The sequence below is a fragment of the Pomacea canaliculata genome, linkage group LG4, assembly GCF_003073045.1.
Source record: "Pomacea canaliculata isolate SZHN2017 linkage group LG4, ASM307304v1, whole genome shotgun sequence".
NCBI lineage: Eukaryota > Metazoa > Mollusca > Gastropoda > Architaenioglossa > Ampullariidae > Pomacea > Pomacea canaliculata.
Genome location: NC_037593.1, coordinates 4,451,162 through 4,475,879, shown reverse-complemented (window position 1 = coordinate 4,475,879; position 24,718 = coordinate 4,451,162). Strand labels below are relative to the sequence as shown.

General features: G+C 41.3%; 1 protein-coding gene and 1 long non-coding RNA gene across 3 annotated transcripts; one reads left to right on the top strand and one right to left on the bottom strand.

Annotated features, from left to right (window-relative positions):
* Positions 1–646: 646 nt before the first annotated feature.
* LOC112562876 (sulfotransferase family cytosolic 1B member 1-like) lies at positions 647–21,500 on the top strand. Of its 2 annotated transcripts, XM_025236454.1 has the most exons (9): positions 647–816; positions 12,715–12,887; positions 13,820–13,952; positions 14,972–15,140; positions 15,421–15,735; positions 16,064–16,161; positions 16,561–16,729; positions 17,732–17,864; positions 20,424–21,500. In XM_025236454.1, the coding sequence occupies exons 3-8, from the start codon at positions 13,842–13,844 to the stop codon at positions 17,860–17,862; spliced, it is 993 nt and encodes a 330-aa protein (XP_025092239.1). In that variant the 5' UTR covers positions 647–816; positions 12,715–12,887; positions 13,820–13,841; the 3' UTR covers positions 17,863–17,864; positions 20,424–21,500. The 2 variants fall into 2 exon arrangements, with proteins under 2 accessions (XP_025092239.1, XP_025092238.1); XM_025236453.1 differs by lacking the exon at positions 647–816 and having other exon boundaries at positions 11,977–12,887.
* On the bottom strand, positions 18,287–23,224 carry LOC112562881. Its single transcript, XR_003098937.1, has 3 exons — positions 23,112–23,224; positions 20,565–20,796; positions 18,287–18,424 (listed from the first exon to the last, which is right to left on the bottom strand). It is a non-coding gene; the product is annotated as an uncharacterized LOC112562881 (long non-coding RNA).
* Between the last annotated feature and the right edge of the window lie 1,494 nt (positions 23,225–24,718).

Here is a 24,718-nt window from a genome sequence, read left to right as displayed (position 1 = left end):
TTGCTGTCGGCTGTTTTTTTTTTCACCTTCATTCCCCTCCCCTCTCTCTATCTCCTCTCTTCCCGTGATGGTATGCTGCACACAAGACAGACAGACAAAGTGTCGGAAAATGTAGGGAATGCTGAGAGCACATACAAACATGTTGTGGACTGTTTCGGGCAGTCCGACACCCGCATATCCCACCTCTGCGCTCAATGCAGTAGAAAACAATTAATTAAAAATTCATTTTTTTTAAAAAGAAAAGCTACTTTTCCGTAAACACGCAACTATCAACAATCATTAGCTCTTTAGTGAATGGGGCACAGATTTTGACCGGCTTGCTGTTTTGTCATCTTGTCTGTAATCATGTTTTTTCCAATGGATGTTTTTTTTCCACAACACTGCTCTGAGGGGTTCCACGAAACGCGCTCCCAGTGAAAAAGATTCAATGTACCACAGTGGTCTTGACACGATTCGTGGTAGTTTCTAAGTTTACGACCTAAACACGTAAATTTCACGGAACAAAAATAACAACAACTAGACGGAGCTTTAGGTCACCTGACGGAGCTTTGATTTCTGGACAAGCAATTTTCAATGATTCATCGACTTAAAAAAAAAATAGGGCGACCGACATTCGCCCCTGAGTAGATATTTTGCTGGAGGAAAGGTGTGTTTACGAGTCAGCAGTCTTGCCGTGCGGTGGGCACTGCGCAAAATCGAAGATACGAGTGCTCGTCGTGACCCAGTAGTGTCTTCATGGTCTGTTTTTCATTTGTTTCTGTGACGGATGTAGGCAAGGTTACATTCAGCGACCAGCCACCTTTCTGCACTAAGCAGGTTGTTTATTTTTCTTGGGGTTTTTTGTGTGTTTGCATACGAACAACAAGTGTGACCGAGTTCTCTGTCGATATAAACTGATGTCTCTTATTTGATTGTTGTTATTTCTTAAACTTTATTTAGTGTTTAATATTGTTTTTTTTTAGTGGGGATGGGGGAATACTCTGTACGACTTATCCGATGTCTTTATTCATTTATTAATCTACTCGTGTTTTTTTACTCATGCTGTATGTAATCTACTCCTTGTTTTCCGTGATTACTATCAATGGCCGTTGTGACCTCAGCTCCTGCATTCGAGCCTATCGTCTAATCAATGGACTTCGTTCTCCTATTCTCTGTGTGTGTGTTTTCACTATGTGCCTGTGAATACGTCTCTCTCTCTCAGCGTTGAAAAATACTGACGTTGCTTCTGCCATGCACCTGAACTTCACGATCATTTAAATTCTCGTTGCCACTTTGAGGCGGTCCTACAGGTCTATTAAAAGAAGTTAGAACTAGAGTTATCTGACTCTCTTTCTCTCTTGCCCTTGTCTTTCATTCCCACCTTCGAAGCCATGACCAAGCTGCTACATTCGGCCGATATACTTAATCTTAAGGTCCGTGTTTATCTGACAAGGGGTTTAGCAGCCACAGAAATTTACGCGCACTCAGAATTGAAACTCTCCACGTGGAAGACTTCAGCTTCTTAAAGGAGGATGTATAATTTGTACAAGCAGGGTTATAAAGTTTAAGGTCAGGGAGCGGATTTTTGTGTTTAATGGTTGTAGTAGAATAAAGTAGTGTTGTAGGTTATGAATTATTGTCTTGTGTTATTTATCCGCTGCTATTTTCTCCTCCTTGTCTAACCACTCTCTGTCTGAGGTAACAAAGGCACGTAGCGTCCAGCATGTCAGGTAAAAGGAGAAACTGTTTATGTCAGGCAGCGGGGTGTCAAGTTACAGTCTCTTGTTATTCTTTGTCTTTCATTCTTTCCTTTTCACTCTAGAGGGGAGGCGCGTTCTCCCGATGCGACAGGCCGAGTAGTCCCCAGATATTTTGGACGGGGGATACCTTTGGGATCAGTCCCGGTACATGGCGGAGCGTCCCCCGTTATACCTACACACACACTGTCTCTCTATGGTCGTGTCTTTGGCCACCAGGCCATTTAAACCAACTGAATGAGTGATGAATATGATGGAAATAGCTTCACTTCTTGGTAACATGTGGGTAGGTAAAAGGTAAATTTTGTTTATAGTTAACAATAGCAAATAATAGATTTTATTACTACTACTACCACCATCAATAATAATAATAAAGTTGATTTCTATACACCACCATCAAAGGCAGGCTCAAAGTGCTTATACAAAAAAGAAAATAACGAAAGAGAAACACACAGACATGGTAATAATAAACGTTGATCTAAACTCAACTGTCAATCTTTGGTGGTGTGGCTTAACTTTGCAGTCAAGAAATAAGTTTCCATAGTGACAAGTCCTGTTAGAGCATCACACTAACGGTCACAAACTAGTTTCACAGAGATGCACAATGCACAATGCTAGTCTATCATACCTGCATTTACTGTCCACGAAGGTTGCTGCGACAGCTCACCATCAAAACTCTCTGCAGCAGTTGTAGAAAAGGAATCAGCGTGAAGTTGACAGCTGATGCACAGGATCTAAACTGTCAGTTAAGGCAAGATGGCGCTGACGTGGCAGTACAACATAAATTGGTGTAGAAAAGAATAAAAGTGGCGCAGACACAAAATTAAATCCAGGAATATATGAAATTGCGTTATAGGTGCACAGATGAATATTGAACACACAACTTCACTCAGATTATCAGGAAAAGATAAAAAGCGACGAAGAGCTATATCCCCTCAAGCCAGTTAGGCGAAGGGACATCACTCTCCTCCAAAATTTTACGAAAATTACCTGGATGTTATATTGTTGTTGTTGTTTTAATATTAATGGTGAAGAGATGTTGTTATCCGTTAGATGTAACAGCGAAAACTGACATATGACGTCTGACAAATGTGCTTTACGAGAATATTTTAAAAATTTTAACAGCTTTCAACCAGCTGTGGTTGCTTAGCATACTCCTTGCTAGAACAGTCCATGCATCACGGGAGCTCTCCTTCGTAGAGGGTAATTTTCACCAGTGGGTAAGAATGTTGACATTTAAAGGGTTGTATCACAACAATTAAACGGAATTTTGCACTCAAAGTTTAGGATTATTATTTAAAATGAATGAAACCTGACCTCAAAGGGGGAAAACTTCGCTCGTCTTAAACTTTAATTCCGCCATAAATTACGAATGAAATAACAGAGAAAAGGATAAGCAATTTCATCCGCACGGAACTGCGCAAGTTTACGAAATACATGTGTTCATCAGCGCAGCTGAGTTCAGAGCAAGAGAAGGCGCGTGCGTGCGTGCGTGCATTAAGTTCCTCACCAGAAACAAGGCCAAGGAGGACATGAACCTATGCTCACCCATGATGAACGATTGCCTCATATCATGCACCTCTGTGCAAGAAAAAAAAAAGAAAAAAAAAAAACAAACAAAACAAAACAAAACTCGGCAAAGCAGAACTCAGCTCTCGACGAGCCTTGGAGGACAAACTAAAACGGCTCAACGAGAGTTCTTGACGCGCAGGTCATCTCGAAACCTGTTTGTAGCAGAGCGAGAAGTTTGACACGAGATAGGGAGTAGCCTGGTACGGCCCACGCACGGTCAACAGAACTGAGCATACAAACACATGTATTCAAATAACTCTGGTCGATGTGACATTATTTTACATTCTTGTCATTTTAACTACAGAGGTTAACAGCCCAATGTAGCCTCTCTCTGAATTTCTGAATGGGAATAAGAACATCGGCATGGGCGCATGGCGCGGACATATTAGGGTTGGGTTGTTTGTTGTTTTTGTTTTTTGTTTTTTTTTTCGTTACGGCGCGCGCGCGTGTGTACAATCTGGACTGATTTAGTTGTTTAAAGTTTATGTCCTCTGTCCTTATTTATATGTTTGTTTATTGTTACAAATCGTCTCTTGAAAGATGGACGGAATATCCTCAGTTTGTAAAGATCGGCGATGATCTGTCCCAAAATATGTTCTGTCTTTATTCCCATTCCCTTTTTTGTTCTCGGCAAACTTCGCAGTATCTTAAATTATCAGGATGAAAACTAGTTTCGTAGCTTACGGCGTCTGGGGAGTCAGATGTTGTAAGGGACCTCACTGATCCTGGGGCTAGCTGTGTTGTGAGGGCAGTGCCCTCTCCCTCCTTACAGTTCTTTTTCAACACTCTGGGGGTCAAGGGGCCACACCAGCACACACCACTGGGTGCGAACTAAAGTGCTCTAAGCCAGGATATTGTATTTTTTGCTCCAACCACCCGGCTCTCCGCTTCAATGATCTATCGTTTATTCTGCCACAGAAAATGATTGATGAGAATATTGAGGCAAATGTCTAAATATTTTATCATGAAATTTATAACACTTGACGGAAAATAAATTGTCAATCGTCTGTACATTTAGATACGCTTGACAGGAGAGGATATCAAAGTAAGAAGCAGACATGCAGTAAGGGAAGCAATAAAAAAGGGAAACATTATATTACTATTTTCTTCCTTTTTGTCCTCGCTCCCCCTTCCCCTAGCGGGCAGAAGGCGGCTCTGATACGCCGATGGCAAACCACGCCCACTGTCAGCCGAAGCGGGTGGAGAGAGAGAAGAGGTGAATATGGGGGAGCACGCCAGCTCCGCCAATGGCAATGTCCGATGTGTGAATATCTTTGTAGATGCAGCTACTAGGTCAAAGCCGAGGAAGAATTTGGTGGTGGCGTCTGTCGTGCTGACCTACTGGCGCGCGGGCGGCCGAACCTCGGCTTGTCCCGAATCTGGAGCAGTATGTGACACAAGGTTGCGGTGTAGTAGTTAACGGTCATGCTGTTCGAACTGCTTTTTTTTTTCTTCCTCACACATATCCTGGTTTTCCACCCTTATTGCTTTGTAGTTACTTTTGAACTGTTTATTGGACAACTACATTCATACAACTTTTTGTCGGTTTTTGAGGGAAACTGATGGTGACATTGAAATGGGGTGGAACAGAAATAGCAGCAACGACGGGTGTAGTGTGAGACGTTTGAATGTTAGGGGGCAGCTGGAGGCTGGGGGCTGGGAGAGTCTTTTCATAGACATGTTAAAAGGTGTGTAAGGTTTTATTACCTATATTTTTAAACAGGGGCACAAATGTCCTACAGACCAGTCTACTAACCCTTCCTAAAAAAAGATTCAGTTTCAAAATGAGGACTTACTGAATAACAGACGTGTCCGATCTTGAAGACAAGAATTTATTTTTTTAAACATGAAGCTTGGTGATTGTCCATGTGGGACTAATATTGCTCCGTCAACAGTGACTGTCTGTCACCTGTGTGTAAGGCGAGTGTCAGTTTGTCAGTTTGTCAGTTTGTCAGTCTGCGATGTGTGAGTTTGTACAGATCTGCATTATGTTTGCGATTTTGCTTTACGGAAGTTGCTCTTCGTTCTCGAAAGTAGACAATAATTACTTTATGAAAGGAATAAAGCTCCATATTTATTCACTGAACCTCGATTGCTGATCTGGCTTATTGCTGAATTCTGTTCAAGAATGACGAAATAAAACAAAGTTTCATTGATTCCCTTACTGAAGGAAAACAGGGAAGAACACCCATTACGAATTTTCTGAAAGAAAAGCAGATATTTTCCATATTATGGGATGTCAAGAAATAGTATGCATTAAATAAAAACTAGCTCAGTGGTCTCGGGGATAGCAACAAAGATCCTTGCAGAGAGCATACATTTTGAACAAGAACTTGCTCGTTGAAGGCATGGCGTGCGAACTTTGCAGCACCAACCAAATCCGAGCGATTACGAATGCGAGACGATGACACTGCTACGGAGGAAATTGTGCAACACACAGGATGTTAGTGAGACAAGACACTTGACCGAAAGATTACCTCACTGGAGATCTCAAATTCACCAGGTTACAAAAATATATGTCACCACCAGCTTTAATCGAAAAAAAAACGTAAAACTTGTCCGGACTAGTTAAAATTTGTTTAACTTTCTGTAAAATTTATCGAAGAAAAGAGTGGGTTGATTTTATTTATTTTGACATATATATGCATGAAAACACTCGCAACTTCGTTTGTCCCTCCGGTCATCATTTGTATCCTGCATAAAGATAGGAATGTGCATACATAGGTGTACTTTTCTCAGGTAGCTTCAATTGTTGTTTGCACGACTACTTTCAATTCATCTCCATTAGCACAGTTACCTGACTGTGCTATATTTAATAATACGCGTATCACTCTTCTGACGATAAAAATAAAGACATTAAATAATATTTACTTGTACTGGCATTTCTTTTTCCGACTTTAATCACTCATAGAGACAGAATTTGTGAACCCAATTTTAACCCCCTCCTCCCTCACCCCCCGATATCAAATGAAATATACACTCTGACAAATAATTAGCATACCTGCTGACACATTATAGAGTAGGGAATTTGCTGACACTAGCCAATGGTGTGACCGCGCGCTTATGACGAGGGGAAAATAAATGTCAACGGCAGGCCGGTAAAAAGAGAAGGGCGATGGAAGGGCGACACATTCAGCCCCACAGACCCAATCCTCCGCTTGGTGGTATGATGTTGCAAGCCTCCAAGCGATGGCGGATCTAAGCTGGCTAGTACCGGTCTTCATGTTAAAAATGAAGCTTGGCGTTCACATCGCCGCACTGACCTTAACCTCCCATTTTCTCGTCCCTCCATCCGGATTAGCCGACTGGCCTCGTTCTAGTCGGCCACCCATCACCCGAGGTCCAAGTTGCTCCATGATCGCCGGTGTACGCTTCTGTCGGTTCCCACAACCATTCTCGGTGGAGTGCACGAGAAAACCCAAGACGCATTCCCCAAATAAGATTTACATAATAAGCTCCATAAATAGCATGGCGGTGTTTGCACTGTGACAAGTAGGACAGACATTTCAGACCTGCTATGATCCGACCTTGTCACTGACTGGGTCATGATAATTGTTTTATACAGATCAAATGGAATGTGTACAGAAACTTCTGATAATCTAGATGGCGGTATATTGAGAAAGAAACCACAGGGGCCTATGCCCAAGGACAGAAGGGGTCCACTGGACAAGGGTGATGTCATTAGACTGTACTCCAAGGGTTCAGTCTCTTTTGACCGACATGGGCTGTACCGTACTTTAAGCAGACATGAGCTGGTGCAAGTTCTGTCAAAATCTTGTGCTCTTTGTCAAACATGATCGAGTCTCAGCGAGAGTGTGTGCATTTGTCCTGGTCATCGCGACCGCGGCTTGTCTGCCTTTGCTCTTTTCGTCGTTTGAATTTTATCAGTCATACAAACATCGACATTATGTACCGGTGACTGAATTATACCGTTGGCTTAAATTTTATAGTATAGGTACTTTATGGAATTTGGGAATTTCAAGAGACATCTGGACATTTCATGAGGGATCTGGATATTCTTACTGTAACTGAACATTTTTGCGATCTTGACATTGTAAGGGAAACCTGGTTATTCACGAACTTGGACTGAGAGATCTGAACACTTCACACAGTATCTGATCATTGTATGCTCCATTTTCTGTTTTAAATGTCTCCTGCCATTTTTAGAAGACTTAATAATAACTCAAGAATGACAAAAGTCTTTCTGCAACTAAAATACAATTATTTATAAGTGTTCCAGAACATGCACGCGCACACACTTTTTGATTGTTTATATATTAGGTATTGTTGGTGCTTTTTTTCAAAATGACAAGAAATAAATGAATAAAAACTTGCTTTATCTTCCCTAGCTATATGAAGTGGGTATGGTCGGCACAAACTTGTAAAAACACTGTGCCATTAGAGCTTAAGACCCTCCTTAGGACACATTGACTGACCCCATTCCAGCGCTGGTAGGTTGGAGGAGGGGCGGGGTTTGGTCCTTCAGACTTCAGTGCTGTTTGTATGCTTGGTGCCTACCTTTCAAGAATCCTGCATGTAAACGGAGAAACAGATTTTAACGTGTAAGTTGAGGCCATAAGCCAGCGGTTCTCAACCTGTGGGGCGCGCAAGGGACAAATTCTCGGGCACTGACCAGAACTACTTTGTGAAATCATTTCAAAAATCACAATTATATTGATTTTGCATGGCTTAGTTTGTTTTCTCTATTCCATTTTGGGGGCATTTAAACTTGTTGGAAAGGTCAATATCCAAATAAATATAGAACAGCTTTATGAGAAGACCGGAAATTCTTTGGTCGTTGATTCTCCAAAGGTGCTCTCTGTGGCGAAACGTGTTTCTGCTTCTCATATCATTTCTCTTAATTTTTCCCCTTTTTTTTTTTCTTTTGCATGGCATCATTCTACCCACCTTTAATTTTGTGTTCGATGTTATCTCCAACCCTAGTCTTATAGAATCTGTTGTCTGCATTTTTACACTCTAAGACATAGCCCGTCAACGACAGATGTGACATTAAAAAATGAGGCTGTATCTTGTAAAAAGTTTTATTAATTGAATATTTTACCTATCTGTAAGTGTGATTATAAGTCATTTATCTAGAAAGGAGTGTAATATAGAAAGAAGACCACGACAACTTGCATTGTTGCAGTCTAAGCGGGCTGAATGCCAGTTCATACCAAGCTCACCCACCTACCTGATAATGAACCGGACACGGAATTCCCAACCAACTTCGTGGACAATCATTTTAGTATTCGCCCCATCTAGAGATAATTACGATGATATTTTGAAACTCTTCATATCCGCCTTGCCGAATAAACCCTGCAAACAAGAAAAAGGTCACAGGCGATACAAGCACTACTCTTGTTCCCTCTTCCACTCTCCCCTCCTCAGACATGCGGACCTAACTCTGGGCAGGATGTAGGTGTGGTTCGTCAGCCATCCCCTCCCACCCCGCGAAATATAAAAATCCATTACAAAATCCGGGGAAAGACAGCCTTCTGTTACAGATCAATTGATTTTGTTTCTAGGAAACCCCGGTAATTAAACAACAAATTTGTTTCATTTACTTTTCTTATAAAAACTTCGGTCGGTTGCTCTAAAGCCAATCCACGAAGTTGAACGTCTGTTACTAGCATATTGGTATTTTGATTACAGTCTGGCTTAAAGGGAACGGCATGGAAACCAGCAGTCTCTTACTTACTAAAGTAATAAGAGTATAGAGTGCTCCGCTGTCAAAAAGACAAGCTCAGTGCATTGGCATAGGAAGATCAAATCACTGTCCAATGAAGAAACAAAACAAGAAGATATAAGGGTGACATGGCACAACAGCACACAATGTGGCGATAGCCAGTTTCTCTTATGAAGAATGCAGTACGATGATCAAGCCAGGTGGAGGTCAGCGTGAAGAATACGATCCACCCGGATTTATATACATGTATTGCAGTCTGCGAGAAGAATAGAGAGCTTGCAATCCAAGGAAAGACTCAGCTGTGGATTAATGAAGAATAAAAGTTGTCAAGGTTGCGTCTTACCGTTGAGAAAGAAGGGTTGGGTGCTGGCATTGGCTGTATTTATGAAAAAATATATAAAGATAGTCGCCTTTCGGTCGTTGGAGATAAAAATGTGAGAGATCGCAGTTTTGCAGTTCCCATCTTCTCTCCTTTCATTGCTTTGCCTTCCACAATCCTTTATGGAGTCAGGTACCCATTCCCGACAGGTAGGTAGACTTAAGCAAGTTCGCTGCGCCACACTGGTATTGAACCAGCGTCCCAGTGCTCTAAGCCACTCAGATACGTTTACCCTTAGTGTACTAAATTCTACTTCTAATACAGTCAACGCAAGTGACACAATAAAATTCACACAGTTTTGCATCCTCATTCTTCCCTTTTTAACTCCTCCTGGAAACCCCCCTGGTAACCTGCCGGTCCCAAGCGCGGTTGAAGGGCTAGCAACCCCACCCTGTAAAACAACCCTGCTACGGAAACCGCAACTGAAACACGAACACCAGCGAGAGCCTGGACGAGAAGATCCCTCTTCGGAAGGGCCATGACGCGTGATGGCGAAAGCCTTCGGGAAGTCAGCTCGCCGACCCATCTTCTCACAGCCAACAGACATGGAGGAGATCGGTCTACAGAGAGGTGGAGACAGCTGGCATGACATGGTCCAACTGGGAAGGGACGCCCAGAACTGGATCCGATTGCGGGGTGTAGTTGCGGCCCTGTGCTACACTGGGGATGAAAAGGAATAAGAAGAATTCTTCCCTTTTTTCACAAAGAGATCGTTGGCCCTTCCTCGACAACAATTGTTATATCAAAGCCTGCATTTGCTGCACTGAGGCTTCGTTACTTTTTTGAACGCTATCCTCTGCCGCGCTAATATTCTACACTGTATTCAGTTGTTCACCATAGTGGTTTGAAATTTTACAGCTCGACTTTCAACGACGACCGCTCGCAGGAGACTGACGGAATATTTGTGTCGGAAAAATGTCAAAGATGTCCTTCGACAACGAAACCTGAACCTGAACCGGTCCAGGCTGTGTTTTAGATGTGATTAAAAGTAAATGGTTCTTTCGAAACCATAAATTTTGATCGTAAACGATTCAGCATATCATTATCTATCATCACAGTACAGTACATCCCTCTCATTATACCCAAAGATCCCTGATTGAAGTGTTTGCGAGCCAGGTGATGAGTTGGATAATGTTGCAACAAAAAATAATCAACTGCCATAAAAGGACATACCCCAGGCGAGTTTCATTAGGGGAGTTACCCGTTTCAGTTGTATGACACATCCGACTATGTCTGGACTGCTCGCAGGCGAATTTTCACATGCTAACTTCCAAAAATAGGCCAAAGCACTTTCGGTTTAACTATAAACACCAAAAATAAGAGCAGACGTTGCAAACTCTCGTGTTGTCGGAGGTACAAAAGCCTTATGGTTTGTTGTATTTTCAGCTTATTGGATGTAAGTCATGGGAAGTGAAGGTCTAGGACTTTTGCCAAAAAATAAAGAGAGAAGCTGTAACTAACAAATTTAATGTAAGTTATTGTTGACTAAGAATTTTGTCGTGTTTCTGGATATTAAACTGATAGACAGTGCGCCGAGACCTGGCAGCCTACAACTTCACGAGAGGCTGAGTTGGTCTCAGGAACCAGCGAGCAGTCCAGAAGTATGCGTCCGTAGTATGATGGTGACATGTTCTTTACTTGTCAGATGATTACAGGGGGCGTTGCTGTCAAAATCAAGGGGCCGGAGCTTGGGGTTTTTTTCTTTAAAAAACAAAGCATTCAAGGGTTTACGAAATGGTCTTTTTTCAAAGAAAAAATTGTGCCGTTTGCAAGCGAACACAGTGGTGGCCGGAATCAACATATCACTTCGCCGGTAACTCTAAGCCTGCTTCTAGAACCTGTGATAACTGATGATAGCAACAGAAGGCTAGTGAACTGAAGTCAGCAACAGCATGTGAAGTAGAGCCAAAGACATAACAGACATTTTTTTAATTCTAAAAGAAAGTCCTCGGAGGAGGGAAAGAGGAGAGATTGGAAATCATGACAAGTGTGGTGCTGCTCTTTGTGAATCGCTACCATATGCCTAAAAAGTAGATATTCGTGGAAAGAAGGAACAGTCTGGCGCTAGTTCCTCTTGGTAGTGTCCTCTCTTTATACTTTCATGAAATCACACTACATCAAACATTTGGTAGAAAAGCATTTCGAGGACCGCAAGAGATATGCTGTTTATCTGGGCCTTTTTAAATAAATTTTGAACTACTCTGTTAACTGTGCACAATATTCGAAAGACCCTTACGTGTCACAACTTTTTCAGTTTAGAAAAGGAGGTAAGTGGCGGACATTTGTGTTCAGATTTTCCTGCTATTTTATCCCCAAATGTATCCCTCGTGGAATTTTCTTTATTACAGTTTGTCCTCGTTTTCTTCGTTGCCCTCACTTTTTTCAGGCATTCTTGTGATTCTACACATATGAAGAGTAGGAATTAAGCTATTAAAAAAAATAACTGATACAAGATCATCTCATTTCTAGTTAAACCAAACAGTTTTAAACAGCTTTTTTCCATGCATTGACTGGCGAGCTAGAAACGTTATCAGAAAATTCTTTTTGACAGAAAAAACTCATCGCTGACTTAAATAAATAAAACAAATGTTTAGAAAACTAGAACAAAAATAAGGAAATATGCAAACTTACTGCCTTTGAAACCTTTTGATTCTGTTCGTGATCGATAATTGTTGCATCATTAATGAATCGTGTCTGTTATCTCAACTTTGGAGAAAACAAATCCTAATTGTAGCCTCATTCCTAAAACGGACAAAATGTTCTAGTATGATCCCTATAACGGACAACAGTCCCTGTTACTCGGCTTACTCCACGTCTGGCATTAAAGCTGTGGGTGTCCTCGGTGGGTTTCTACTATTAAAAGTTTGATACAACCACACGAAGAAGCAAAATGAACACAAATATTTACTATCAAAAAGCGCTCCTACAAAAGGAGACAAACCGAAACGCAGAAGGCAAATATTTAAAAATCAAAGTTAAGTACAGTATGTGGTTTGTTGGGTTTGTTGGAGACAGACGAGGGTCACTGATGCTTGATGACTGATTCTCTATGTATGTGAGTGGGCTTGGTCGGTCTTGAGCGTCTGCGTGATGAGGAGGGATGGGGGTTACACAGAGGGGAGTATGCTTTTGGGTGATGTGACTGGCACTGTGTGTGAGAGAGACACAGAAAAGAGAGAAGGGGCGGGGTACGGTGAGATCAAGGACGAAGGGAGAGAGTGAGAGAAGGAGGGAGAGAGAAAATGAGTGACAGAGTAAAAGTGTACGCAGCAGTGTACTTCATCCAGGTGACCTACTTGCATATATATTTTTTTCCCGCACGCGCTGTGTATGACTGACAGCCAGCGGCACTGTAAGCCGGGTCGCGGGGCATTGTGGGTGTGTGTCGCCGGCCTCGAACTGGCCTATAAAGCCGCGCTCGCCGCCTGTGTACACCAGTGTTTGCATCAACACTTCACCGACTCGAGCCTTCAAGTGACGTCACAGCTTCCGTCAACAGCTTCTATATTGACAGGTACCCGTACGATACTTCTTCTCTTATAATCTGATCAAAATTAGGAATGAGAGTTTTCTAATCATAATTATTATAGCAGTTCTATTCTCTGCTGGTAAATATGTTTCCCAAACAATTGGAAGAATTAAAAATTCTAATCTTCTTGCTGAAAAAAGTGTGGACACAAGTCGAAAGCTCTAATGAGTGCTGTTTTTTGTCTTAAGTGTAAATGTTTAATCCTCTTTCTACTCTTCTAACGAAAGGAACGGAATATTTAAGGTTTATGCGCGATGATAGGTCCGCTGTCTCTGAATCTGGTCAGATGTTCAGAACACATGATCAAATTGTACCATATCATTTTAAACGGGAAAATGTGAAGGATTTGTTTTTTTTTTTTTTGCTTGTATATTTCCCATTTTTTTAAATATAGAAGTTAAGGTTTTTCTGGTATATTTTACTCATCGTTTTAAATTAGAAGAATTTTACAAGTTATATTATAAGTGTACCAGATGCTCAGTTGTACCAAATTCTTGGGTACCGACTACTCTACAAATGTTTCAATCTTGTAAAGCTCTGCCATTTTCACCATCGTCTCCACCATTTGTAGGCATGTCGTCTGCTAAGACACCACTGAAAGTATTGCGTTTACAAAATCTCCCCCCAGCAGTGTCCCCAGAGGCAGTGAATTCCTATCCCTAAACCCCCCAGCCCCCGTCCATCAAGTTCTTCGATGCTTCTTTCCTCTCTTCCTACCTTTTATTTTCTTTCCTCCTTTCTCCTTCGCAAAAAGTGGAATGAATCTTCAGTAAAGTATTACAATGATGTGGCCCAGTCATTTTGTTTTATAGTTCTCAACATTGTGATTCCCTCAGTATTCTCTCACCTCTTTGTCAACTAATAGATGTCAGTTTATCTCCTTTCACTGCCATGTTAGTCCTCCGTTCATGTTCCAGGGAAAAAAATCGACCATCAAAAATGACTAGCATTCTGAAAGAGTTCTCTGCTAAACTGAGGATAAAGGAGAAGACACCAGTGGACACTTGTGTTGAGGAGATCCTAGACAAAGAGGAAGAACCTTACGAAAAGGTAAGCTGAGACAACTCTTCTAATGAATCAAATTGAAATCAGCACTCAAGAGAAAGGATTATCTTTCAAACAAATAATATTTTTTAACAGTTGATGACAAACTTGTCTGTGTGAGAAGTGAATACCCATTTTACTTGAAACGACCTGAAGGAAATGTATACAGGGAGCGTTCAGTCTTTCGCGAATGCGCACTTGGAAACGCGGATTTGTGTCCCCGACCACTGAGGGAGGGACAGGGATGTTAATATTTGTATAAGAGAAGAGAGACATGATGACTGAGACTACTGTTCTTGTGCAGTACTGAAAAGTTGCAATTAAGTCTGGACAGTTGAGAAAGCTTTAAACTACTATATGCCCTCTCCGAAAATTCCTTTATGTCATGGGTAAATTTTGAAGACTGGGCCAGAAGCCAAACCTAACTCACAATGGGCCTGCTCTCGTTTCTGGCGAGTTCGATGACCGATGCGAAAAACAAACAGCGAGCACGCCTCCAAAGTAGGCCAGATTTCTCTACCCTAACTCAGGTGTTCGCTGTAGGGTGGCTTGAGCAGACTACTTATGTTCAGACTGTCGGATTAGCATGCGTCCAAGTCCTTGACTTCCCCACGGCTAGGTTCAAACTGTAAGCTTGTCAGCCGACCAGCCCGACAGCCAATATGAGGCGCGCCAGTTTGAAAAACCCAATGCCTGCTGAAGGATGAGGCATTCGTCGTTTCGTTTACTTTGATGAAAATAGCAGCACAAAAGCGATACTGTAAAGGATTTTTTTCACCAATGACTCTAAACACTGACATTATCAGTGTCGTTATCATTGAAGACGAGCCAGCAGCCACCGTCACTGTTGTGACAGGAAGCTATTGTCATTGTAGAAGGTTATTGTCATTTCAATTGTTCCTATTGTCAATATCATTGTAATTGCTATTGTCTTTGTTGATATGGCATTGTCATTGTCACAGAAGAAAGTCGTTGGCATTGCCAGACATTGACACAGTAGTGAAATAATGTCATCGTGATCATAGGCGGGCCTGCATGCAGTGGAGATTTGCGACGGCAATGGCTGCCCGATGAATATGCGGGACGCACACGGACTGCTGCTCAGCAGGAATGTGCCGCCGGACGTCCTGGCCAGGAAAGTCACCTTTAAAGCCCGCAACGACGATGTTCTCCTCATAACGTATCCTAAAAGTGGTGAGTGGTTCCTCATATCATGACCACTGAAGAAATGTAATGTAAATATTACATTATGACATTACTGGAACTTCTTGCATAGAAAGTACGTTATGGCCTGACCCATACGTTGTCTGTAGGAATTACACTTTGACATCCTAGGTACGAATTACTCCACAGCTTTATTACACCGTTTTAACTTAGGAATTTCGGGTATCCAGGTATTGTTGTCACATTTTATCTTCAGTAAACTTCTCTAAAGTATAAATCATCAGCCGAAGTCTATTATGCTTGGCTGCAGGTACCCACTGGCTATGGGAAGTCGTCTCCATGCTGACCAGAGGCAGCACAACTCTGCTGTCAGACACGATGACGCACATTGACTACTTCCCACTGGAAGTCATCGACATCCTGCCCTCGCCTCGCGTGCTGGCCACTCACATGCCCGTGACGCAGGTACCACGTGACTTTTTCACGCGCCGCTGTAAGATGATCTTGTGCGTGCGGAACCCCTGGGACGTGGCCCTCTCCTTCTTCCATTTTGTACGGAACCTTCAAACCTTTGAGTATTCGGGCGAATGGGATGGCTTCTTCGACCTCTTTCTTCAAGGAAACGGTAATAGTCCTTTTTTTATCTGTTTGTCGAGTTCACGGCCTTGACCACCTCTTCCTCTGTTGAAAATAGATGTCGGGACAAACACCAAATTTTTGTCGACTGCATGACAATATGTCAACTCTTTCTCGTACTCTATCTTCTTCGGAATTTAATTTGAAATATTCTTCAATATCTTGTATGGAAACATCTTCCTGATTCTTTTTCTTTATCTTTAACTTGCTAAAATGGTGGTGGCACTGAAGCTGCCTCTCTTCTTTTCTTCATAAAAAAATTGCGAACCATACTTGTGTCCTCATGCGCGTGTGTGTCTGTGTGTTTTTCTATGCAGTTCCCTACAGTTCATGGTTCGAGCATTCACGAGAGTGGCTCGACCTCCTGAGTTCTAACACAAACATCCTGCTCGTGCTGTTTGAAGATATGCACAAGGTAAGGGTCTGCAGAAATCATCTCTCTTCACCTGGTCCAGAATAGTTCATAGTTCATTTCGGGTCATTGATGGCCCATTGCGCTAAAAGAGGTGAGGGAGGGTTGTCCTTAACGGAAAGAAGATAAATCGTCACTCCTAATAAGACACACGACACGTTAATGCTAGGACCAATCTCATTCTCACGTTCACACGGAATGGTCTCCAAAAGTCCACTCACTCAGAAACCGGTCTATGTCACGTGGTACTGGATCTAGGGGTAGGATTTGGGGCTACACTTCACTTAAAAGAACTTTTAATGTTATGGCTTTATCAAGACTTTTCTTTTAGGGTAAATTTCCTCATCTTTGAGCCCCAGAGATGCTGTCACGTGTAACTAACACTTTCTATCTATTTTGTAGGACCTTAAGCAAGAGCTGGCCCGAATCGCTCGCTTCCTTGACGTACCGATGACCAATGACCTAGCCGAGGCCATTCAGAGGGAGACGACTTTTACCAACATGGCGAAGAACAAGTTTGACTATACGATAGCCTACTCTAAAACTGGAGTCTCGCCCATCTTCAGGAAAGGTGAATATTTCTACCACCTGGTGAAGGATAAATCAAACTGACTATGCTGGAAAGAACACAATTATTTCCCCATCGGTACTGCATGATAAAACATTAAACTAAGCGAAAATATCAATTTCTTTTAAATAGAAGACAGGTGAATGACGGCATTGGGATGAACAGAAAGAAGGAAAGAACGAATGAAAGAAAAAACAAACCAAAGACAAAAATACCGAACGAACGGTAAAACAACAAGGAGGAAAAGAAAAGCAAATAAGCAAATGAAAGGGAAAAGTACGATAAGCAGGCCTAGAGTGAGGTAGCGAAGAAGCAAGATAAAGAGGGTGTAGGAGGTATGAGGCAAGGGGGAAAATCCCATGATTTAAGGAAAACAATAGCTTGATGGAAACGAGCCAGTTTATAAAGAATTATAATTAACAGCAATTAGTCTTGCTGACTCTCGTGCGACAGAGAGACATAGAGAACTTTTTTTCTAGACAGAACTCGCAGGCTTATGTTCATGTGAAGTAAGGGAATCTTTAATTGTGTTTTGAAACGTGTTCAAAGCCCTTACCTTCCGGTTTCATCCTGAGTAGGAAGCTATGCTAAAGGCTTGCTCACAAGAGAACCATCGGTCTATTACCTTTTTCCGTTCAGAAGACATTCACGGTATTGAAATTCAGCGGCGAATGAGAGTTCAACATGCTAAATCATGTTTAGTCGTTCAGCAAGTTTATGATTGAACTAAGAATTTTAGGAATAGGCCCAAATAGCATGGCTGATCTGGCAGCCATCATATGCTTGTTTTCTGTGAGTAAACAAGGCACTCCTAAGGCACAAAATTTATGCTGAAAAAATGAAATGTTACATACGAATCTGACATGCTTTTTTCATCATTATTTGCAGTAAACAATGCAAAATTACAAGTTTTCAATCGACTTTCACTTTTACGTGGTAAATTAGGCCTGCACATGCTACAGATCGTCCATTTGCTAAAAGGCTCGTTTCTCGCTGCTTGTGCAGGAAAAGTCGGCGACTCGAAGAACTGGTTCACAGACTCGCAAGCTTCGCTAGTAGAGATGGCGTACCATCGCGAGCTGGGCGAGAACAGGCACAAACTGAACTACGTCACGCGGCAACGGACCAGCCAGTGAAGGTGAGAGTAACAGTACATGTTCTTCTTGGTGTTTTGGTTTGTTTTGGTGCTTCTCATTAGTTTGCAACTTCCTAATACCTTGTTTTTTCTCAATATTTTGATTCCCCTGTTTTCCTCATCCTAGCCCCGCCCCTTTTCTTCAGAGATGATTTATATTGCTGTAAAAATTGGCTATACTCGAGCGGTTTGACCCTAGCCCAAACTAAACATATTTTTTTATGGGAGTGGGTAGGTTTTCTATAAAACGAAGATATGAAAAATGTCGTCAGCCACAGTAACTGCGAAAATAAACTTCGGAACATGTTCTAAAGCTAAAACTGTTATTTTAGAGAAGCTGCTAGTTTACTTCAAGTGGCCAAAAGCAAAAAAATCTTTAGAGACTTTGACAAAAAGATATTAAAAAAGCTTTCCTGGTGTGATCCTTTTTCTTTCAAGTTGTGGGTGGATTGATGGGCGTTGCTGTTGTAGTTAGTGGTGGCGGTGGTGGGGTGGTGGTGCTAGTATGATGAAGAGCACCAGCAGTAGTGGGATCCTCTGAACATGGCACGCTCTTCTGTAATCTGGGAAATGAAAACGAAATAACTTTATTATTTGTTATGGAATAAAGTAGAAATTATGATTGCCTGATATAACCGAAACCTCTCGGGTGTGACCTGCTGTGCATTCATCTAACTCAATTTTCTATAAAAAGCGTAGAAATAGAAAACTTGCATTAATCTCTTTTTACTAAAATATGTTAAACATTCTCTTTAATAGCTCTTACTATACTAGCTTCCCCATTGCGATGTTCCTTACCCGTAAGTTCATTGTAAAGAATGCAATGGAATAGATACCGTGTTATTCACGGTCTTATGTTCTTTCTTTCTTTTCCACATTGCTACGTGGTATCTTATCGCGTTTGAAATCGGATTTAAAGGTGCCGCCCCTTTACTTATCTGTCAATATAATCATACGATTGAAACTTGATTAATAATCTTTAAACAGCTTTTGTAAGTCTTGACCGTTCGCTTTTGGTGGTGGGGAGAGAATATCACAACAAATGAATGTGTAAACATTTATTCCATGTTGATACAAGCATTATGCACCAGTACCTGTTCGACAATTTTTAGGAAAAGAAAACAAGTTTTAAAACAGCTAGAAACAGATTACCTGTTCGCCTAACACTTCCAGTTCGAGCGCATAGCGAAACCACAGCAGGTTCTGTTGGATAAGGGCACGCGGTGCAAGTCAAAGATTATTCAAGGACGTATTTCTCACACCATCAGTCTCAAAAGAGACTTGACCGATTTATAGGTTGGAGGTAAGAGGGGGTGCAACTGGTTGGAGACGTGATAGACGGGAAGAGAGCGAGGTCAGAGACGTGGTGGGCTCCAAAACGGCGGGAGAAAAAAACTGGTCTAGGAGGTCAAATGGGTGGGAAACAGGATGTGAAGTCTGGACCTGGTAACACACTTTGACTATCTCCGCTCGATAATGTCAGTGAACTTAAATGTCCTAAGGTATATTTCAGTGTCTTTCTTCATGATTATCGACTAAACATATTTACTGTACATAGTCTGATGCACCTAACGTGACAACCAGATTAGGTCTCGTTTTGGAACTTCAATGTCATCTTCGTTTCTCTGTCCTCGCTGGTCAGATATATACATAATATTAAAAAGTTAAAAACGGGGCTGAGATTTGGCTGTCTGGGTAGATTATATTCCTTTTTTTTAATGCACCAAGTGAAAATAAGAACAGCGGTGTGGCGCGGACATTTCAGGGTTTGGGTTTTTTGGTTTCTTTTTGTTTTTTGTTTGTTTGTTGTTGTTGTTGTTTTTTTGTTTTGGTTTTTTTATTTTTTTTTTCGTCAAGACGTCTCTTTCTCTTTCTGTGTTAGGGGATTCATTTTATTTCGGCAAGGTCGCTAAACCAAGTGGGTTTTAGGAAGGAGCAGCAAGAAGAAGAGTCAATAAGATAGCATAGAGAAAGAGAAAAAGTAGGGTAACAGGGGTCTGGTGAAATACTCGGGACAAGGGGGGTGGCTGTCGTGTCATTTTGAACCTTGTCTGCTGACACACTAACCCACTCATTAAATGCCAGGATAAACTAGCCTATTAGCTGCGTTGCGGCCCTGGCCTGACATGCAGATCTCACCCAGGGGCCGACTAGTGAATGAGACGATCTATTCTGGGCGCTTAATTTCAGCTGTGGTACTAGTTTCTGGACACCCTGCAATTTTCGGGCTGTCGGTTACCGTTTAATGAAAGTGGGCTAGTTTCGCGACTGTAACTTCTTCCAACCGGTTACAATTATTCATAATTACGGAACTGGGAATGTTTTTTGACAATCAAAGCGGGACGGGGGGTAAGCTAGGACCCCTTCTGGTCCAGGAACTTGACTTTTCTTTCAAGCATTATATAGAAGCAACTAGCAGAAGAATATTAACTCTAGAATTAGTAATGTGCAAATTTATTGCATATCAAAATGTGTGTGTGAACTGATAAATAGATGGATAAAGAGATATAGAGATAGAAAGACACTCCTACCATGATGTTTTTCTATTTTAATTTATTGCAGATACAACAGATAAAGTGAAGGCAGCGGGTACAGGTGCTTCAAGCACAGACGTTCCTACACCTAGCGGTGTTTGCACAAACTCCTCGCATTCCATACTGTTGGAAAACCAGTCTCTCAATGCACATCTCGGCTCCAACATACCGCCCAAATCCGTTCATCACTTCGCCCGTCTCTTGCGCTGCTCTCTGCTCAGGCCGACTGACTAGTTCTTCGCCCACCGCCATACCCTCTTCTTTGCATCTCTGCCATCTACATGTCCATCAGTGGACAAGCCCATCAGTCTTATCGGGCTCATCAGTTTAAGTTGCATCAGATAACTTTCTTTGAGTTGCTTAGACAGCAACTTTAAAACGAAATTCTTCGCCTTCCAACTCTGCACACAAAAAATTAATTTTAAAAACTCGATCGCAATGGCCCATGCTTGGTTGTGCTTACAAAGGGACATAATGAGTGCTGGAGGAATGTGTGCTGTGGGGAAAGGATATGATTGCACTCTGCACTGTAAGCAAGTCACCAAAGATGGCGATTTCCATTTCTAGTGCATTTATCGACCCCTCCTTAAAAATCTGCAAACTGTTAACACAAATTGAATATTATTGCTTATTTTTGTCAAGTTGTGTTCAAAGTTTTGAAAACTTTATCCCTGCGGCTCTGGGAATAGCTCAGAGAATAAAGCAAAGACTATTTAGATATCATATATGTTTAGAGGTCGTATCGATGACACAGCGACTGAACAATCTCGACGATGAACTTATGCATGCATACTTGCTGGATGCGTTGTTAACAAGTTTGCTGACTGGATGAGTGTTTAATGATAATACTGTTATTTAAAACATATTTTTGTATCACTGGATGCATATTTGGGATATCAAATGTAATGAGTTTGTTTGAAATGAGTAATGTGATTGAATATTCGAATTTGAGACATACTTTCATTTTCAACTAGTTGTATAAAGCATACTATTTAAACACCTGCGAGGAGCGGGAACTAGCATATTTCATCATCCTGTCCATTAATATTTTGCATCAAAATATTATTCGTTAGTTTTTAACATTAATAAAGTATAGCTAAAAATGTTAAACGGTTATTTTGTGTTGTTTTTTTTAGTGTATCTCGTGTTGATATCGACTGATTATGCTGCACGACAAAGCTCAGAAATGACCTTTTTGCCCGCTCTGCAGGCAGTGCCAGCATAGTCGAAAGGTGGCAACACTGTTATATTGCTCCATGTCTTAGAGCTTCAATTAACTAAGTTTATTGTTCAAATACTAAACCGAAAGGAGGTGATACAGTAGAAGTAACATTCCACACATTGCTCAGATGTACGAAAAATAACATTTAGGATGATTTTTTGTTCAAACCTCATTGTTCGTTAACTTTTTATTTTGATTTCAACTATTTATGCTTTGACGTATTTAAAAATTCAAGACCTGTTCCTTGTTGCTTATATTTTATAACGTGTGAGAGCGCGCGCGAGAGAGAAAGAGAGAGTGAAAGAAAGTATAACGTTATTTCCGCTCTGTTTAAAGAAATTTTTGTACGTGATTTTTAAATGCACTTTGGACAACTTTCAGTGGATGATTTTTATACAGAAAATAAATATCTTTTAAAGGCATAATTTCCTGCATTGTTGTTGTTGCTGCTGCTGCTGTTGTTGGAATTACCATCATCATCGTCATCATCGCAAGATTTGTACAGAGCAAACTCATACCCATAGCGCTTAAGGACAAGAACGAGACATGGGCAACATACGAGGGACAGAAGGCAAATACGAAAAACGCAGACAAGAAACAAGTAATAAGGACTGAGAGTATCATGATTTTGCAAAAGGAGGACGAGCAGGAAGTCGCAATAAGGGGAAAAGGCGGGGTTAGGGGTGTGTGACAAAGGACTAGCATTGTGGAACTTTTGTTAGAAGTAAGGCTTAAGGAAGAGATACATTTTCAGTGCACATTTAAATTTTCAGTTTTGGGTAGGTGGCGGATATGGAAAGGGAGAGAATTCCCTTGTTTTGCTCCACAATAACTAAAATTCCTGTGGCCATGTGTTGTTCTGGTGACAGGAAGAGTAAGGAGACGGTCGTCAGACTAAAAGCGTAGTTGACTGGGACACAAGGGAAGAGCAGTTCAGCAAAGAAATTAAAACACAGCACGGGAATGCGAGAAGGGAAGGGTAGCCAATGCGGAAAACGAAGAAGAGGAGTGACATGGTCCCGTTTCCTAGCTCCAAGCACCAGACGTGCAGCGGACTTCTGTTATTTCTGGAGTGGGCGTGTTGAGTCGCACTCTCTGAAATTTCTTATCATTTAAAAAAAACCGTTTTGTCCATTTTACAACTAGAGTTATCCCGAAATTAATCACAACTGAAAGTTTTCTGTTGTTTGGTCACTCGTCACTAATTCTCCTCTCCCAGCTCTCAATTAGTTAAAGAAAATTTGACAGCACATCGAATTTTAAATGACAATACACGGAACAAGCACTTTCACGAAATAATTTGGGCTCATTCGAATTCAAGATTCAACTCGGAGTATTTCCTTAACCGTCCTGTCCTTGAGTTGCACACTGAACTACGTACGTGTTGTCGCGCACGCTTCAGTAACATGATAAAACCAATAACACAAACTTACATATCTGACAGCAGTTTATAAACTATTTTGTATCCGGCGCCTGAATGTAAAAGTTACATACCACACTGCCTGCTAGCTTCAGGTGTTGCCTCTCTGGACATTGATTAAAGCAGACGACAAGACGGTCGCTTACGTCATTTCAAAGTTGTCAATTTCACGTCTGGCGCAAGTTAGATTTATCGGAGCTGCTGACATCACTGAAATTCTCCATCAATAAATTTTTAATCAAATTAGCTTGCATCCCAAAATTTAATAATTTCTTTAAATAGCTGACATTTTTGCAGCAAACCACGGACCTTCATTTACCAAGGTCCGGGCTGCTGATTTTGTTGTTGTTGCTGTAAACGTCTCACTGAAGAGAAAAACTTCGGGAGCCTTCGGAAGCGTGACGTCAGTGACCTTGACAGTCCGCGCTAAGAGAAACCCTTCGCTTCAAACTTTGGAAGCTATGAAACTTGTTCTGGCGCTAATTCAACAACTTGTAAACACTATGAAGGGCTGCATAAAGTTAATTGCGATAGGCAAAATAACTCAAGTCCTAAAACTGATGACAGGTAAAGGTAAAATAAACGAGTGTCCAAAGGGACCGAGACGATGTTTAACTACAAGTAGGTTAGATTAGACAACTCTGTGAGCTTTGCCTCTGTAGCTTAGTGGTTACGAACTAAGCCTCGAAATGACTGAAGGTGTGTTCGAAACTAGGGTATTTCAGTTTGTTTTTTTGGTTTTTTTTGTTTTTTTTTGTTTCTTTGCTTTGGGATGTTTTCGTTCTCTAATATGATCAATTTTCTGTCAAGCCTTTCACTAAAACCTATTGATTGCCAAGAAAAATCATGTAATCTAGCTGTGTATAGTCTTCTCGACAGACATCTAATCTTTACTGAAATACTGAAACGTGACTCCGAGGACGAGCTTGACATCCCTACCACTAACAGACAGAATGAGGATGTAATACAACAATTTAAAAACAACATAGACACACTTTTAAAAGAAATTGAAAATAATAAAATGAACTTTAGCCTGCTGTTGACAGTTTTAATAAACAATTAGAAAAGCGAAGAACCACAAGTGCACTGTCATTAACACTTTTCAATTTTGGAAAAAAACTCAATTTTCAGTTGTTCGACGAGGTATTATTCCTGTTCCGCCATCAGCAATTGGCCGTCGAACAACCTCTGCTGGGGGCAGGCAGTGCTTGCAAAGTTTATACATGTATATATTTACAAGATATGTAAATAAAGGCAGTATGTGGTTTTCAATATACAACGACACAGGTTACGTTCTCAGTATTTAGAAAACATGGACTTAAGAACATGGAGACCTTATATAATTTGGGAAAAATTTAAAAAAAAAATTTACAGACAGAACTAAAAAAAAAACAAACAAAACAAAACAAAGGAAAACAATATTCATAGATCCCAGACTACGGAAGAAAGTTAACAAGGGAGCACGCGCGGCCTGGGGGGAAGGAGGGTTATGACACCCATAGACTTTAATGTAAGTTGTCGACCTTTTACAGGCTCCACGTGTCGGTGACGTCCCCTGAACAGTGCGTAGCTCGGGGATTGAACCCACCGCGATCAGCAAGGGTCCAGCGTGAAGTGAGATAGGGAGGGGAGGGGGAGGATTACCTGTCGGATGTTAATCACAGATGAAAAGCTCCCGACT

What these genes read in the sequence shown, in the direction of transcription:
- LOC112562876 (XM_025236454.1), top strand. Translation starts at nt 13,842, where the DNA reads ATGACTAGCATTCTGAAAGAGTTCTCTGCTAAACTGAGGATAAAGGAG. An exon ending in TGTTTGAAGATATGCACAAG is followed by an intron (nt 16,162 to 16,560) that starts GTAAGGGTCTGC and finishes TCTATTTTGTAG; the next exon opens with GACCTTAAGCAAGAGCTGGC. An exon ending in CTCGCCCATCTTCAGGAAAG is followed by an intron (nt 16,730 to 17,731) that starts GTGAATATTTCT and finishes CTGCTTGTGCAG; the next exon opens with GAAAAGTCGGCGACTCGAAG.